Raw genomic sequence first — 18,078 nt, 5'->3', positions numbered from 1 at the left:
GTGCGGGGCCGCCGCGGGCGCAGATGAGGCGGCGGGGCGCGCGCTGCCGGCGCGCCGCGGGGGCCCCGCGCGCGAGCAGCTGAGGCGGCCGGCGGCAGCGCGGCGGGCAGCCCGCAATGGCGAAGGCTCCGCGCCCAGGTGAGTGCTGCGCCCGCGCGGCGGGGCGGGACAGCCCCGAGGGAGCGCGGGGCTGCGGCCCTCGCGGGCCATCCCGGCGCCGCGTCCGCCGGCCCCCGGAGCGGTAAACGCAAACTTCGGTGAACGAGGCGTGGGTGCGTTTGCCCTCCTCGTCCTTTCCGAGCGCGGTCCGCTCGGTCCTCGGTGCCCGCGGTGGCGCCGCGCGGGGCTGCAGCCGCATCACGGGCGCCCGCCCCGGCCGCCGCCGTCTGGCCGCCTCCCGCCTTTGCTGCCCGGTGCTGGGCCGGAAAGGGTCTCTCCGTGTCTGTGGAGCTCTGTGGCTGCCGCCTGGGGGAGCCGGTGCTCGCTGCCGCCTGCTCGGGAGAAGCAGCCTGGGACGTGCGGCCGTGGGCTCGTCCGCAGGCGGGAAGGCGCGCTCGTGCCCGCTGCGGGGAGCGGGCGGGCGCGGTCCCGCCTGTGCTGGCAGCGTCACCCGCTCTAACTCGTGCGGCCTCCAGATCCTGAGCCGTTGAGAGGTCGCGCAGCTGGGGCTGAGGCCAGAGCGCTCGGGCATGCTCAGAGCAGCGCCCCGACCCCCGTGCCTGGCGGGGGCGGCCCCGCAGCGGGTGGGCTGTGCGTGTGTCGGCTCGCGGAAGGGCCGGGAAGCCTCTCCGGAAGGGTGTTCTGCTGGGCTGCGCACAGAGCCCGTTGCTGTTTGAGGTGGAGGCCGAACTGTGCTAGGGCTGAGTGCCTGCTGCTCTGTGCCTGCTGCTCTGTGCCTGCTGCTCTGTGCCTGCTGCTCTGTGCCTGCTGCTCTGTGCCTGCTGCGTGTGCCTGCGCCTTGCCTGGTGTTTGGGGTCAGCTCCTGCACAGCTTTACAGCAGCATGGTAATATTAAAGCTAAACCCAAAGGTTTTGCTCAGCAGTGTTTGTTGTTTGTTCTTTATTATTATTCTGTGAAAATACACAGGGATTGGTGGCAGCCTAGAGACATAGTGCTCAGGAATACGAGAACATCAATAATTTCGGAAGATGCAATTGAAGTATTGAACTAAATGGTTGTTTCCATGTTTGGAAAATGAAGAAATAATCAAGTGAGGAAAAAGTCTCATTGTTTTTTCTTTGGCATTGCTTTGTAGACCTTTTAAGTTTACTTGCAAAACGAGGGAGCATTGCTTTCACTGTCAGTGGTGCTTGAATAATGTAGCTTGCTCAAACCCAACTTTGCACAGGAGTTTTAGGAATTTTAAAGGATGGTACTTGTCTTAGATGCGATTCCACCTCACTTCAGTAGACAAAATAGGACTTTTGATGGTAGCTTCATGGTGTGGTCACAACTTCTTATTGTAAAGAAAAGCAGGAACTGACTGTTCACCACGTAGTTCTGGCAGAACATGTCTGAGTTAGGAGCAGGGGAAATGTGCAGCTTTTATAAATTTAGCCTACTGAGTTTTTCACAAATATGCACCAATATGTTGTGGCCCTTGCTTGTATGTACCCTGCCTTGCAGCCCCTGCCAGTACTGTAACCTTATGACAAATAGAAAGACCATCATTTTAGTAGCCATTAAATCTGCTGCTTGATCACAGTTGAATGACACGTGTGGTTATAAAGGGCTTTTAGAGGTGGCTGACTCGACTTGTTTGAGTAGCCAGATCTCACCTAGAGGATTCCAGATCTTAAGCATTTGGAATAGTCCCTGCACAAAAAATTACTGGGCATTTGCAGGGTTGCAGGTTGCAAAATCCTATAGCAGCAGCTGCAGATCGCTACCTGACGTGTCCCTCTGGGGGTGGTGTGGTATCCGCTCTTCATCTCCTACTTCATTTTTTAACAGGCAGCAGTGACTCAAAAATGCCTCCTCAGAAAGCCAAAATCTCTGCACTGTGAAAGCAGAGTCCTTCAGATGTGATGCAGGCAGTCCACCTACAGTCCTTGCAGGAAAAGGTTAGAGACTATTCATATCTTCTCTGGTTTTGGGGAGAGAGTTTGTAGGAGGTGATGATACTGCTGAGAGGGAGGGTGAAGTTAATTTCTGCGGTGGGGAAGCTGGCATGCGCAGCATCAAGAACCGGCTCTAAGAGATGCACCACATTCACAAGAAAGCCTGATCTAGGATTTGGAGCCTGAACAGTCGTGTTAAACCTCCTCTCTGTCTTCCTCCCGTTTTGCCAATAATCCCATAAGATGCAAGACTGGAAATGTCACTGGTACCTTAAAATAGGGGCTTAAAGGGCTGTATGGCTTAGTTTCTTGATTTGTTTCCTGTACTCAGCGAGCAAATACGTTCCTGTCCTTACCATCTGCTGCAGAACTGCCAGCTGAAGGATATACAGAGTAGGTAACCAGGGACTTATAATTACTGAATTGATATGAGGTGAAAGGCACTGCGTGAGGAATGGGAGAGAGGAGTTGGTTATATTGGCTGCTTCTGACCATCGTGGTGTCTGGACTTTTCCTGTAGTTAGCTCTTTCACTTCTTGACAATGGAACCTGCATTTTGTGTGGTCTTCTGCCTGTAACTATGTCACTGGTTTAGTCAACTGTGCTCTTTGCTCTCCTTTTGATTTTAATTTAGGGACGGATGCAGCCACAGTGAGAATAAAGGGAGTTCCTGACACTCCTGTCTAACATTTCTTGGTATCTGCTCAGTCTTGCTGCCTCTCTTCTCCTCTTTCTGTCCGGAGCTGCTTTCTTTCCCAAACTGGCCACTTTATTCGTCCCTTAGTGCTTCCCTTCACCTTTCCGTTCTTCCTTTGTACCTACCAGCCCTTCTCTCAGCTCTCGAAGCGACCGGTGCCGCCCGTCAGCCCGGCGCCGCTCGGGGGGAGCGGTAACGGCTCTGGCCCGGCCTGCGGCTTCTCTGACAGACCCGCTGACTTTGTTCCCTCCAAGACTCTGCTTGTTTGTTGCCCTTTAAGGATTACCTTTCTTCTCCTTTCCTCCCACTTACATGCTTGTGACTTCTTGCCTTTCATCTTGCTGCCTCTTAAACCAGGAAGTTTCTCCTCGTGCTTGTCCCACTTCTGTCCCTTTTAATTCTTCCTCTTCTGTCCTCTTTCTAAAGTGCCAACAAAGCTGCTGAGTCTGCAGTTCGCGAGGCTGTAAGTGTACGCAGGTTTCAGCAGGGCAGGGCTGGCCGGCGCTTGGAGCGCTGCCGGCGCACCAGTGGATGGTGTGGTTTGATCTGGCGGCACGCTGCCAACAGTGAGATAAGTCGTGCATGTTTCCACTGCTTTCCCGTGTCAGCTCCTAATTTTCCTCAGCCTGTCTGCAGACTAGTTCTGGGAACCAAACAGACGGAAAACTCTTTGTTGTCTTCAATGTTTAGGAGGTTTGTTTCCTGCTGGTGTTACAGCCGCAGGGCCAGGTGACCGCCCTCCCTGGAGGGAAGGAGGAAACACCAGTCCCGCGGGTTGGACGCCGCTCGCCCCTGCACTGGCCTCCCTCTCCTTTATTTGCCTGGCTCCCTATGTTCCTCCCCCGGCCCATTACTCTTTTATTCTCCCCACCTTTATATCCCTCTTTGGGGCCCCCGCTCTGGCTCCCCATCTTCCCCGGCCTTGCGCGCTCTCCCCCCGGCCTCTCTTGCCGGCAGCCCCAGCTCCGGCTGCCCCTCGGCCTCTGGCCTCCTGCCGTCCCCCCGCGCTCCCTCCCTCCCTCTCGCTCTCAGCCTCCATCTCTTCCGATGGGTTTCCCTTTATTTCCCTTCTCTCCTCCGCCTGTCTGGCCTCCCGCTTTGTCCTCTGAGCGCTCCCCCTTGACCTTCCACTTCCTACTCCTGTGACCCCGTGGCCGTGCTCTCTCTGACCTCCCTCCAGCTGCCCACTTTTACTTTTCCCTCCTCTCCCCCTTTGGCCTCACACCTGACAGGCCTCCCGCTGCACCCCCAGCGCCTTCCACAGGCAGTGGATTGCATGCTGATTTCAGCTGATTTCATTTCAGTTCCAGTCTCTGCTACAGATCCATTGTGTGACTTTGGATGAATTCTGTGTGGCCTTGCTAACAACAATGGCGTATATGGCCTTTCTCTGCTGGCAGCCCGCGCTCGGTGAGGGCTCGGTCCGGGTGAGCTGTGGTTCACTCTGGCGCGGCTGGAGGGAGGGTCCGGTCTCCCTCTGTCTTACCTGAGCTCCCGAGTCCGAGGACTGGCTCTGGTAGAAGTCAAATTCACATATTTCTAAAGTCCATCTTCAGTTCTATGTTTACCAAAGAAGAAATAAAACAAAACTAGAAAATAACAGTAGGTGATTTTGGCCTCTGGTAAGTCTGAACCGCAGAGTCACCAAATAACACTATGTGGGTAGCTCAGTTAAATCACTTAGTGGGTAGGCAGGAAGCCTCTGGAACCAGCAGAAGGGAAAGAAGCAGTATTATGCAACAGCAGCCAGTGGTAACAGCAAAGGTTATTTCTCCTACCCAGCATCTCTTTCCAAATGGAAAAATGATGTGTGCTTTTAAAATTTTATTAGGAAGACCTTCCCTGAATTCAAATGGTAGCAATTCCAAAACAGCTCTTGACAAGTGGAAATGTTTTAATCTGTGCAACAGAGTCTAGTTTTGATTATTTTATAATTGAGATTAATTCAGTCTTCAGCACTTTATGTAAAAGGCTGAGTTTTCAGTAGCTATGAGGATGTTGCATGCCATTTTGTCTCTGCTAAGTAGGTTGGTTTGGCAGTGTTCAGGAGTGCTTTTTTTATGATTGCCTGACTGTGGCATGTGCTTATGTCTAGGCTGAATCAGCAAATGCTTATTACCAAGCAAAATATGTAGCAAACTGCTGGGCATGCTGCAAAGCTTGAAATCTGTGCTATTATGACAGTGACGTGAATCACATTGGATTAGTCTCACAGGAAAGCCTGCTGCTGTAATCGCATCGGCTGAAAGCTGCTGCTCTTGTCCCAGGCCGCGTGAATGTGTCCTGGAAGGCCGGGGTGCTGGACTGGACTGGGCCGGCACGTTAGCGGGGCTGCCCGGGCCGGTGAGGGGCTGCCCAGGCTGGCACCCGGGTCCGCCTGCTTTCTTTCCATCTGTCCTGTTGGCCTGGCAAGGCAAACACTGATTCATGCATCGTAGAGGAGAGGAGGCCCTGTAGGAGCTGCTGGAGCGATTCTGACTCTGCTGGCCTGTGTTGGCTGTTCTGCTTTGTCCTCTCACATAAACAGGGATGACTCAAGTCATGGTTTCATTTTCAGCTGCAGGCAGTGCTTGTAAAAGCTAATTCAAACGGAGGAGAAAGCAGAACCAGTGCAGACAGGTAACGTGGCTGTGATTTCACACCAAGGCTAGGCTTACTTCCCATTGCTTTTGTGAAATGACTTTTCGACTCATTAGATCCAATGGTAGAGCCGTGTATCTTGGTAAAGTGTGCTGTCCACTAGAGGACATAATTTCCACAGGCAACTGTTCCTTCTGTTTTATAGAAGGTATTACTATGCTCTGCGCACATTTCATCTCCAGATGTGTTGCACCTGAAGATATTGGGCCTACCATGTACGGTATTGGTTTATTGTAAATCAGAGGTAATGTCAGTTACTGGAGTGGAGCACGTAGATGCCTTTTCTTTCTCCTGACTTGATAGGTATTTTAAATATCATCTTCGCGTAACAAGTAATATTGAAAATTGTTTTCTGTGGGTCCTGCAAGAGTTATGTTCACCCAGATATGTGATAGTGTCAGCCACAGGAAAATTAAAATGTGACATGATTTAGTTCAGGGAAGATCGGGAGAGTGCTTTTCAAAGTTGCGTTTTACTCGTGCATCACATCACCTCATCTCATCTCACCAGATCACAGGTGCAGTAAAGTACCAATGGAATTCCAGCTGTTCTTTGCAGAAAAAAGCAAGACTTTTTCAAAAGAAAAAAAATCACTGATTGCAATCTTAATTATAATTACAATTAATTTTAATTAGTGTTAGCCTAACTAGGGAATGCAGCTTCTGTGTATGGTGCTGCATGATAGCTCTGCTTTTGTCGTCTCCCCCACTGCTATTGTGGGTGCACTCAGGGCGAGCTCTGGAACAGCCCAGTTTAGCAACCTGCAGCACTATGAAAAAACAACCAGTTAAGGTAGGAAACTTGGCTTCTGCTTCTCCTGGAAGAAAAGCACCTGTGCATCTCTGTGAACTCTCCTTCTGCCGCTTGGAAATGTTCCCCTTGGATCCTACTGTCAGTTTGTCCTGCTGCCTCAACAGCCTGTGGGAGTTACTACATGTGCTTCTAGTTCAACTATTGTGATTGGAAAATTAGTGATGTGTCACGTTTCTGTTAATGGCATTGCATTTCTACATGGTTTCCCCTTCTGTGCTTAGGTATTGTGATACCGAAGAATGGAAATTAAATCTAAGTTGCTACCCTACTTGCAAAAATTGCTGAAAACTGGCTGTTAAGAATTAGTCAAAAAATCTGATAAAGTTTGCTGAGTTAGAAGCATCAAGTGTCATTACCAAGGAGTTAACCTGTATTTGAAGTTAAGGCTTGTCTTCTCCTTCTCTGAAAAAAAGTAATAAAATAAAACATGCAGCAGTTGACACTGTAAATCAAATCAGCGAGTCCAGGCAATGCCAGTGTCTAATGCAATCAAGAAATGTTAATAGAGTTCTATTAAGGTGGCTAATGCTAATCTGCTGGCACAGAAGGAAGCAGACTCAATAAGACTAATGTATTAGGGCGATGCAATGCAGTCCAGCCAGCAGTGAATGTAGATGTGAAGAGCTGCTGCAGTGAGCTTACACAGACTTGTGCTGCCGACTGTTGCTATGTTTAAGCTGCTTTTAAATCTAGAAGCATTCCTAGTGCAATGTAATAAAACTGATGCTCCCTGGGGCTTTTCTCGTAGCCAGAATTTATGCCTGGAGGTGTGTGACACTTTTCTCTGCCCTCCCTTCACAGTCTGCACGAAACCCCAAGGTCACTGGAACCCTGCATGGGCTCTTCTCCATGAGGCCACAGGTCCTGCCAGGACCTTGCTCCAGCACCAGCTCGCCGTGGGCTCGCAGCCTCCGTTGGGGCACGTCCGCGTGCTCGGCGCGGGGCTCTCCACGCGCTGCAGTTGACATCCGCTGCACCGTTACCCTGCACGGCTGCCGGGACAGCCGGCCCCGCTCCGGTCTGCACTGTGGGCTGCAGGGCCTGGAGCCTCCTCCCTTCCTCACCGCCCGCGGTGTCTGCAGGGCTGCTTCTCTCGCACGTTCTCACTCCTCTTTTCGGCTGATGTTGCACAGCAACTTCTCCCCCTTCCGAAATACGTTACGACAGAGGCGCTGCCAGCATCGCTGCTGGGCTCAGCGTGGCCAGCGGTGGTTGTCTTGCAGCCAGCTGGAACTGGCTCTGTTGAACGTTGCGGAAGCTTCTGGCATCTTCTCACAGAAGCCTCCCTTGTAGCCCTTTTGCTGCCAAAACCTCGCCATGTTAACCCCATACAACTTCAAAGCTTTCTCTGGTGTAAATGTAGATAAACTCTTTGGGATCAGAGCTTAGACAGCGGCACATAAAGGGCAGGAGTCCCTAGAGCAGTTACTCCCATCAAACAGAGTAGAAAAACCTGATTCTGACAAACTCTGCAAAATTCGGGTGTCTTCTGCATCCCATCAAGTTAGCAATGAAATTTGGCGGAGCTGCAGGGCAGAACAGGGCTCTACTCACAATTGAAGTAAGTAGTGGTCTTTGGTGGGACTTCAAGGGTACTTAAGTACTTAGGCATCTTTCTTTCCTTTTCTTTATATCTGGGCCTTGTACAGATTATGTAAAAATCTGCATGTGCTCATTGCTGCATTACATTGCTGTGCCTTGAGATTCACATTCTTTTTGTCTGGCTGGGTTTATTTTAAGGCTATTGCGAAGAAGCAGGACTGTTTTGCAGAAACGTTTTGAAATTGCCATGCTTGAAATCAGTTTCCTTTGTCTTTCCCTGCCTTGAAAAACCAACACAACCTCTGTAAGCCTAAAAATGAACACATCAGAAGATATTCTTCCCTACTGCCAAAGAGTAAAGAAAACAAGAAAACAAAAGAACTTGGGAATCGGAAGATGAGACAGAACCTAAGCAAATTGGGTAGGTTCTGGTAAGAAATGTACAGGAAGGAACAGTTACCAGTACAAGCAGATGCTGCACAGACATTGTGCATTGCTTATCATTGATAGGTATGCTTCAATTTAGAGCCAAGACAGTGAATTTACGCAGTATCAGTGAGCTTTCCTGAGCGGCCATGTGGCCGAGCGGGTGTGGATTGACTTAACAGAATCCACTTTGCTTGCACCCTGAGTTCTCGGCTTCGTTCTACATTTACATCTCAGATCTGCCACCACGTTGCTCCTGGGCTGCATTGTCTGACCTGGCCGAAAAGACGCAGACCTTTTCATACACAGGTCCTTACACGTCCTCGCTGTCCTTCATCTCCAGTGCCTTCTTACCCCACCAGTCTATCTTCTCTTGCTTATGCTTCTTCCACCACCATCGCTATTACAGGGTTTGTAGATTGCTCCCTTTCCAATATAGTTCTGTGCCCTTTTGTGCCATTTGTGCAATTAAGCAGCGTGAGCTTGAGACACACAGTTCAGTGTCTGTCTGGGATGCTTCACGTCACAGAGTTTCTTATCTGCATGCTTGCAAACGCCTGCGTGCGCGCAATTGTATACTTCAGGTTTTTCACTCCTTAGTTTGGTCTGCAAACAGCTTAAGGCGAGAATCTTCTTTTTCTTAAAGTGAATACAAATGTATCTATATTTTTAAGGGAACTGGGAATTAAGGAAAAGTAGTGGCTGTTACGAGGTCTTTAAACAGTTGTTCTGCTGTATCAATGAATCATAGCAAATGAATGATAATCATAATGAGGAACGAGTCTTCAGTGAATCATACTAACTGGATCAGGTGAGTGCATAATTGGAGAGTTTTTCAAGTGGATGCTTGACTGAAAAAAAATACAGTACCAGATGTGATCCTGGGACCTGGTGGTGTCTTGTGTGGGCCTTGTTTTGTTTTCTGTTTTCCTCAGCATAGCCAATCAGCAGGGTCATAACCACAGGTAATAAAAGTACAACTGCTACTTTGTTAATCTGCCGGTACATTGTTTTTTACGTAGTCTATGGGATTTCTGTTCTTTGATTTGTTGTAATAACCAGGAACTTCAGTGCTAGACTGAGATCGCATTATGTGAAGTGGTGGGAAACACAATACATAGAACAGTCTCAGCGTTGGAGGAGGTCCTGTGTATTACTGTACATGCTGCAATATAAAAATACTGTAATTGTTTATTTTCCTGGTAACGATCATGTATGATCAATGCAATCCGAGCCTGCATACGTGCAAGCCGGATGTCAAGAAGAGGCACCTTTGTGAGGTGCGCTGGTGTTCCACCGCTGTCGCTGCTGTCGGGAGCACTGACATCCCGGCGCGCGCCTCGGCTGCGTGCCGAGGGCTGAGCCCGAGGTTGGCTTCTGCCATGGCGGCCCTTCCGTGTCATTGCAGTGGACAGCGTATATTGCTGTGGATGCGACTTGGAGCGTCTTGTGCAAATACTTGTTGAATACCTTTCAACAGAAACTCGTCTTCTGTGTATCAGTCTGGTAACTTGCAAACCATACTTTTGCAGTGGTATTTTTTAACAAACAACCTGAATATGCACATTACTGTGTTAAGTAAAAGCCTGAAATATCTCTTCAGTATTTGTGCGATGGTTTAAAAAATGGCAGCCTTCAAAAACATTGCATATTGTTACTAGGAATTTCTTAAACAGAAATAAAAACAGAGGTTAAAAAAGGTGCTGCTTCCCATTGTCATGCTTTAAAATGTTGGAATTCTTGGTCTTCCAAGCACTGGCCAGACGCAGACTTTTCTTGGTTACAAGTTCGCACTAGTGTTTTTCTCCCACTGTTTTGACAACTGTAGTGATAAGTTCTAGCAAATAGATATTTGGATGGAGAGACCGCAAGGTGGTGTTTGGTAAGGAATAGCTCACTCTGCTGTTCCCTATCATTAGTAAAAGGTTCCAGAAGTCCGTAACAGTAAATGTGATCTGTGTGCATTCTCTGGTAGCTGCAAGTATCACTGGACACATTCCCAACACACGCTGTATTCCTGTAATGAACACTGACTCCTTAATAAACTATTATTTTGATTTTTTTTTTTTTTTTTTAGCTAATAAAATGCTGTTAACTGATTTATTTTTTTTTTTTTACTTCATTTTTGGACAGCTAAAATCTGCTTCCGCCTACCACCTTTCATTCATATTTCTGATTAGCTCATCTATCGATGGAGTGAAAGTAGAACAAAGGCCTGTGACCCAGTGGCATGTTTTCCCGGAATGATGTGGAAGGATGGGAAGGATGCCTCTCCTGCCCGAGCTGCTTTTTGCTGCCGAGAGGAGGAGGTGGCTTCTGTGGACAGGCCCACAGGATATTAGATTTCAGGTCTGATGTCATCATTTAGAGAAATTAATAAAACCAAGAACATTATTCTGTTTGGCAAGGAGAGTCCTTTCTCCAACAGCTGCAGTGTTGTTATGGATATGGGGAACTTGATCCCTGGTTCCCCACTGATTTGAGGGGAGACTTTGTTAATATAAATAATACATTTCACTACTACTTTCTAGTGTTGAGGTGCTGTAGATCGGAGGAGAACTGATATAGTTAGGCAGGTCTGGTTTACTAGTTACAAATTAGTTTGAATATCACAGTCCATTGGGACCATCTGAGCTGTCGTGACTGCATCTGGTACTGTACTTATTCTAATGTGGTTTTACCTTGCTGTTTTCGGGTGGCAAGTGCCAAATGAGAGCCCCAGGCTCCAGCAAAACAAAGCTGTCTAGTGGAAACAGCTCGGTGAGTGAGAATGCAGTAGTTTGCCTCTGAATCTGTGAGCCAAATAGGGTGGCATTTCTTATAGAAGTGAAACGGAATTTAAATGGGAGCTACTGCCATGTCCCGGGGAAATGCTACTTAATAAACAATGTACAGTTTGAGTGCTGGAATTGAACAGCCTTGTGAATTCAACAGAATTTATCTTTTCAAGTCACTGCATTAGCTGAAAGTGATGCAGGCTTATCTTTAACAAGAATTTGTTTTAATTGCTTTTGTTAGGTGAACGTGAGAGGTGTAGTTTTTGTGCCATCTTGGGAGCTTTGGCTGGCTGTCGAGATGAAGGCACTCGCTCCGACCACAACAGTCTCTTGAGCCATCTACACAGGCCGTTTGTGACTTCTGTTCTCGCTAAGCCTGGAGCAGAGGTGAGATTCCCCGGGGTTAACGTGAGTCTCTCTGTGTTTCCAGCTGGCCCACGCCGATTCAGTGCTGCTCAGTGGCACATGCAGAACGTCCTCAAAGACTCTGTGGACAGCTCCGATGATGAATTCTTTGATGCGCGAGGTCAGTACATGGTTCTAGTCTTCCCCTCCCTGTTATTTCCCCAGTTTTGCAGCAAGTAACCAAGCTCCTTTGGGGCTGAACTGACAACATGCGTTATCTTCAGACTGAGGTCTGAAAAGAGAACATCCGATCTTCTCTCAAGGATTTGTGACCTGGCCTAAATTTACCGGAGGTGGGTGCTGGGGTGGGTGAGGGAGCTGCCGTGGACTGGATCCGGTGTTAGAAGCAGCAGTCCCGAGCTTCGCGGGTGCGTGGCGCCCGGCCCCGTTACGGCTCGTGCGGCGCGGCGGCTGCGGCGCTCCCGCTCGCAGCCCCCGGGGAGGCTGCGGTGCCCAGCACTGGTGCCCAGCACTGGTGCCCAGCTCTTACAGCCAGTGGCCTGGGTTTTCCATTCTGGTGAAACTGTCACTGAAGTGGCTGTAACCTCTGCTTGTTTGTTTTGTTTAAAAAACCCCACTCTTAGATATATTCCAGGGAACCAACTTCCCTCATCTGTTGCCTGTGTTAATAAGGTGTGTATTCAGTTCAGGGCCTTTTTGAAGCCTGAGACATGAGATATGCATCAAATACCAGTTTTCTTCCCTGTTCCTGTACAGCTAGGCCTACAGTAATACCTACTTGGCTGGTGTAGTGGGTTCTATATCTGAGAATCAAGAAGCAATCAAAGGAAGAGTAAGGAAATAAGTGACTCAGGTAAATAAATGAGAGCATTTTAAAAAATATTTATGGGTGGGCTGAGGCACAAGGTCCAACTGTCTGCTGTCTGATGTCACAGTGCCAGCTCGTGCCCAGCCAGAAATTGGCTCAGATCTGCACTTCTGAGCTGGGATTCAGCAACCCGTCTCTATTTGAAAAGGGATTTGAGCGCTCTGAGTGCAGGTTCAGAGCTCTGTGTGTGTGCACGTGCCAGCGCATGCTTCAGAACATACATGGCTGAATGCTCTTTTGGTTTTTATACCTGTTCTGAACCAAGTGGCTTTCTTACCTGAAAGAGACTTTTAGCACAGGGATGTTCCAGCTGTCTGCACAGGGAGAGAAAAGCAGTATAGCGGTTGTAAGCCGATTTGCCCCTCGCAGTCGCCCGTGCCGGCGGGTGGGCCGCGGGCCCCGCAGCCGCTGCGCCCGTCAGCCTTGCACCGAGGATGGAGACTTTATTGTTATGGGAATTTAACATCATGTTATGAGTGCTGTAAACTGTCATAGGTACAAAGCTGATATGGATGCATAACTAAGATTTTGGGGGAGAGACTGCGTATGGCATATGTGTGTAGGTACATATTTGTTTACTTTTTTAACCGTAGGAATGGTAGCTATTAGTCTTGTGGTTTAGAAGCAAAAGCAAAGTCTCAAGGTATTTGTGTTATGTCTCATGAGAATCCATGCGCTTGAAATCCATCTCAGTCGATGGAAGGCCTTCAGGGGATCGCAGAAATGTGCATCGTCCAGGGGATCGCAGGTCCTGGCAGTGAGGAGCAGGCAGGATGAAATACAATCTCCAGGGGTTTTGGTGAGGAAATAGTAGTCTTTCTCCTTTCCATGGGGCTGTTTATGGCTAGGTTTCATGGAATGAATGGACTGAAATATTCATGGCCAGATAATTGTGGACAGTATCAAATTCCAGGCAGTAAGAACAGCTGAAAGGATTCACCAGGACACTTGAGTTATTTGCCATCCAGAATTTGCCACTGTTTTAAGCTCTTTCAGTCTTTCTTGGCACTTTGCTACTGTGATATTGCTGCCCCGTGTACAGTGAGTCCTGCTCAGGGACATGGCTCTGCTTCTACTACATGCTTCATGGTCTGAAAAACTGCAGTTAATGCTGCTTTGCCTCTTGGCTGGAAAGCAGGAGCAGAGCTTCAGCTGCTGAAATTTGCTGCTGAATTCACACCACAGGGCAAGCAGACAATTGCTGCACAGCATGACGGGTAAAGGCTGTTCAGTGTGGGTGTGCGGTTTTGGGGTTTTGTTTGGTTTTGTCTTTGGGCAGGAGAACTGTGTGCTGAGTAAACAAGTGGTTTTTCCTCGTGTATATTTACAACGTGGGTGAATCCTGCAATAGGTGCACATAGGCTACTCGGAGCTTCTGAAGGGGCCCGTGAGCTGCGGCGAGCTGTCGGGAGCCGCGGTCGCCTGCCAGCGGCTGCCGGGTGGGCTGTGAAGGACTCGGGAGCGCTCACGAGCTGTTGATACGAATGGGAGGTTTTGCGCTTTCTGGCTGGCAGAGCGAAGCACAAAGAGCAATCCATACATTTGGAAGCTAAAACAAAGCGAGTGTATGTAAGCTTCCACCTACATACTTACTGTGACCCTTTTATCTGTGCCCTGTGGAGTGACAGAAGCGTTCCCTACGGCATTTGAGCTCTGTTACAAGTTCTCATTCAGAAAACACTTTCCTTCATACCCCCTCACAAAGTTAGCAAGATGTCCTTTCCAGGAAGACTTTAAATGTACGACTCGGGAATAATGTGGAGAAGACATGGCAAAACTGACCATGTTGGATCATGCTGTATAACAGAGAGGAGTGACGGTGTCACTTAGAGACTGGTCCTGTTTGGGCGTTGGACTCTTCACGGGGGGCAGAACGAGGCAGTGGGTAAACAGAGGTGGACTGTGAGTACATATGGTCTATTTTAGGTTTTCGTTTTTCCAGTTGCAAACTATGAGGACTCTTTTCCGGCAGGTGGCTGGAAATCGAGTGGTATTTAAGAGGAAGCTGTTGGTGGTTGTTATTACAGCACCTGGGAGGTGATTTCAGGCTTTTTGTGGACTCCGTCAGAAGCAGCAAAGTTAACAGTTGATGGCGTGTCTGTGAGTAGATGCAAATGGTAGTATTGCCATTCGCAGGGGATCCTATAGCCACTTTTTGACCTCCTTTAAATTCAAATGAACTCCAACGTAAACGGTTATTCTGGATTTAAACTAGTCCAGCGAGTGAGAACCAGACCTATCAGAAACATAAGTCATCATTTCTTTATCTGTGCACCAGGCTTTTGATTTGGAACGTGAGGGCATTTTTCTCCTTGCCTTGTGAGCAAGTAGCTGTAGCAGATGTTGGAGGCAAAAGCCTGCTGGCGGCTTTGCTAAGAACTGAACAGGTTGTTGGAATGCAGCCGCCTCGTTTCTCCAGAGAGGTTTATTTAGTCGGCGTAAAAACTTTTGTCATTAGTTTTGCCTTATTCAAATGAGCCTATGGCACTGTCTTCTATATTACTTTGCTTTATATAAAGTTGAAGCAAATAGATACATGGTATGTATTTCAAGACAGGCTCTCTGTGCGCTTTCTCAGTATTTTTATTCACGGAAGAGGCTATGGCAGCTCTTTGCTAATTAAGAGCTGCCCTGAATTTGCTGCACCTTCCTCTCCTGCAAATAGATCCACTAGTCTCATTTATATAATTTTAAAATGCTCTGCTGAGCAACTTGAGTATTATTTGGAGATGCTGTCAAGGAACTAGAGTGGAGGGTTGGGAGACCTGAGCGCTGCTCGGCGTGCTTGTGCCCTAAGCAGCAGTGTGATGTAAATCTGCTGTGCTGAGCAAAAAGCCTCAAGCTGTGGGAAAGCTGATCCTCATTCACCCAAGTACGGTAATTTTAAGAAGGGCTGTGTTGCAAAGATGGCTTGTGAATGTCTTAATGTAAAGATGTGTATCTTGCCTCAGTTTTTAGTGGGTATCATTCCCCCTGCTTCAAGTTCAAGCGTCCATGGGAAGCACTTGTGTATTATTTTCCATGTGACACATTAATTGCTGATGATACGTGGTTTACCGTTCATTTGGAAGAGCCCCAAGCGCCTGATGTTGACAGAGCTACTTGTGCATCTGTGGCGCTGAAGTGGCTCTTTGTGTCTGGTGTTTGTAGTATATTATATCCATGGAGTCCACTCATGGTCTTTTGTCACCTCCTCTGCTTACGAGACTTTACAAGAGACAAATATAGGTATGAGAGTTTCCAGATATTTCTGTGCAAACTGTATGCAACAGTCTTCTAAACCTCCCTGCTCATAAATATTTTGGAGCTGCTGCCCGAAGCAGATACATAGATGGTGTCTGTTCCTGATGACAGATACTTTCTCCCAAACAGTCAGCTATAACAAAGTGTTTAAATGTCAGGAAAATAAATATACACAAAAGCAAAATAGACCATATACCAGCAAAAGAGGCAGAAGGCGTTTCTGTGCTCAGAAGCTCTCTGGGTGATGATGGAGCTTGTATGTTTGGTAGAGGAAAGCATGTGTGGGCTGCGGTAATTGGCATTATCGGTGGGTTAAACATAGCACCAGAGAAACTGCAGGAGTTTGTCTGTGCTGGGGTGAGGAGAACCTGTCCAGGAGAGAGACTGTAGCTTTCACCTCCTAGAAATGAAGTAGCTTGATATCCTGACTCTATCTACAGCATTACAGTTTCCTGTAATGTGTCTTACCTGTATTTCTCACCCATTCTCTGTTATTTATACACAGCACTTTGTCCACGTTTGATACTCGTGCAGCTGAAAGGACCTTCTGCACAGTGCAGCTGGAGTTCAGTACCATGTTTCTGTATGGGAGAATTTGGAAGGGGTGGGGATAAGCAAACGCGTGAAGAGAGGAGGGGGAAATCTTTTCCTTAGATGCATGTAGTTGCATTCTTTGTGGACTAACCGCATTTCAGAAACACTGTGGAATGGTAAAGGTTTAAATGGGCACAAAAACGCAAGCCCAAATTTATGTATTCAGTAAGGGTAATTGGGGAAACAACTCACTTTGAATTTTGTTATGACTTTCAATCTCAAGCAAGCATCATCAATAAAAGGGGAAAAAACTATTACAGATAAAAGATATTCTCTCTCCTTACCAGACAGCCCACAAAAATGTCAAGGCTCCACTTTACTTTTTCTAGCACAAAATAGATGAGCACATCTCTGTAGTCAGTTGTTGAAGAGGCACAGAGGAGTGGCGGCAGCGGGCAGGACGTGCTGGCGTCCGCCCGCCGAGGTGCCGCAGGGACCGGGTGCCGCAGGGACTGCGTGCCGCAGGGACCGGGTGCCGCAGGGACTGCGTGCCGCGCACCGCGCCGTTGTTCCCAGTGCAGACCTGGGCAGACTGCAGGGGGTTCCAGCTGCACAGTCAGGCTTGACCTTCATAACCATGGTTTTCCTGCAGTTTGAAGCATGTGGGGATGCTGTAGGGCGTATCAGTAAGCCGGCAGTTTTCCTTGAGAGTCCTGCATATGCTAACCTGTTTTGTATGACCATTAGGGACCACAATGAGTGTTTATTTCTCTCTCAATTACTAGTTCTCACTCTGTCTTTTTTCTCTTGTCCGTCACTGCAATTTATTATATTCTCCTTTTTCCTCCTACAGAAGAGATGGTGGAAGGAAAAAGTGCCATTCTCATAGGGATGAGCCAGTGGAACTCAAACGACCTTGTTGAACAGATAGAAACAATTGGGAAGCTGGAAGAAAATCAAGGTAATGTTTAGCTTGCCTTGTGTATTAATTTAAAGTTAACAAGAAAATCTGGCTACTGAAGCAATTAGTTGTCAGATATTATGTAAATACTCGGCAGAAATATCATTTACAGTATCTCACAGTTAAAAGGTTTACACAGCCGTGTAAGCAGTATTTTAGGGCTGTCAGATGAACTGCAATGATCTCTTTCAGGAGAAAACTTCTGGCAGGCCAGGTAATACAAGTTTATTGACTTCAGTGGGAAGTTGGTGTTGGACTCGCTCCACAACTGTGAGGTAGACTACGAGACCGCAAGGTATATAAGAGACTTGTTGGTCATTGCCACAGGGTTATTTTGCTCCTTAAAGTCAACAAATCATTATCTGTAATTTTTGAGGGCACGTGTAATTTTTTTCTCCCGCCCTCTTCTTGGTATTCTCTTGTAACAATGACAAATGTGGACAGACACAGTAACGCATACCAAAAGACCTGAATCTAGATGTTACAAACTTACATTCAGAGTTGAAACTTGTTAGTAAAGCTTTAAAAAGAAGTAATTCTCTGTTTTTTGAAACCTACCGAATAAAAATTAATTTCAATTCTGTAGTGAAATTGACTTCACTTTCCATGAGAAGTTCTTCTTTTGGGATGGAGAATTTCTGTCTGCGAGCCATGGAAAGCTGTCACGGGAAGGAGTTTTCCTGTTTTCCGGTCGTGCCGGGGTCGGCAGAGTCGCGTGTGTAAGCGCTTTGAAGGCCGCGCTGCGCTCGTGGCGGGCGGCCCGCGTGTTATTGCAGCTCTCGCCCTCCCCGGCGCTCCGCGGGCTCTTCCCAGGGCAGGGCAGGCGGCAGCTTTGCCTCAGCAGTTACTTCTGCTGTGAGCTGTTGCAGATAATACTGCTTCCTAATAGCCGAACGCAGGTGATGGTTGTGACCCAGGCTCTTGGGCAGGACAACGGCCTGTGAATGTCTGTGGTGAGGAACTGAAAATGGAAGGGATTGTATGTGGAGTTTGGAAAGTGGTTCATTCAAATAATTTTCGTTCCTCAAAGGTCAGGTACCAAGGTGGGCTCTTTGCTTGCAGTTTCAGCACAAAGAATGGAGAAGAGTAGATTTCTATGCTGTAGATTGAGGAGGCTGTCGTTTTTAACTTTCTCTTTGCTCCCTTTAAA

The 18,078-nt window shown here is 47.9% G+C and overlaps 1 protein-coding gene across 1 annotated transcript in view; it reads left to right on the top strand.

Moving 5' to 3' along the window:
• Positions 1–18,078, top strand: part of PITPNM3 (PITPNM family member 3) — a gene marked incomplete at its 3' end in the record, with an annotated part of 42,218 nt that continues 24,140 nt past the window's right edge. Inside the window, exons 1-3 of the mRNA XM_080356911.1 lie at positions 1–138; positions 11,387–11,482; positions 16,821–16,928. Coding sequence (XP_080213037.1) covers positions 117–138; positions 11,387–11,482; positions 16,821–16,928 — 226 coding nt within the window. The 5' untranslated portion in view covers positions 1–116. The remainder of the gene's footprint in view (positions 139–11,386; positions 11,483–16,820; positions 16,929–18,078) is intronic.

This window comes from Nesoenas mayeri (genome assembly GCF_963082525.1).
Source record: "Nesoenas mayeri genome assembly, chromosome: 20".
Classification (NCBI taxonomy): domain Eukaryota; kingdom Metazoa; phylum Chordata; class Aves; order Columbiformes; family Columbidae; genus Nesoenas; species Nesoenas mayeri.
The sequence above is the reverse complement of the archived record's forward strand: the minus strand, read 5'-3'. Positions and strand labels throughout refer to the sequence as shown.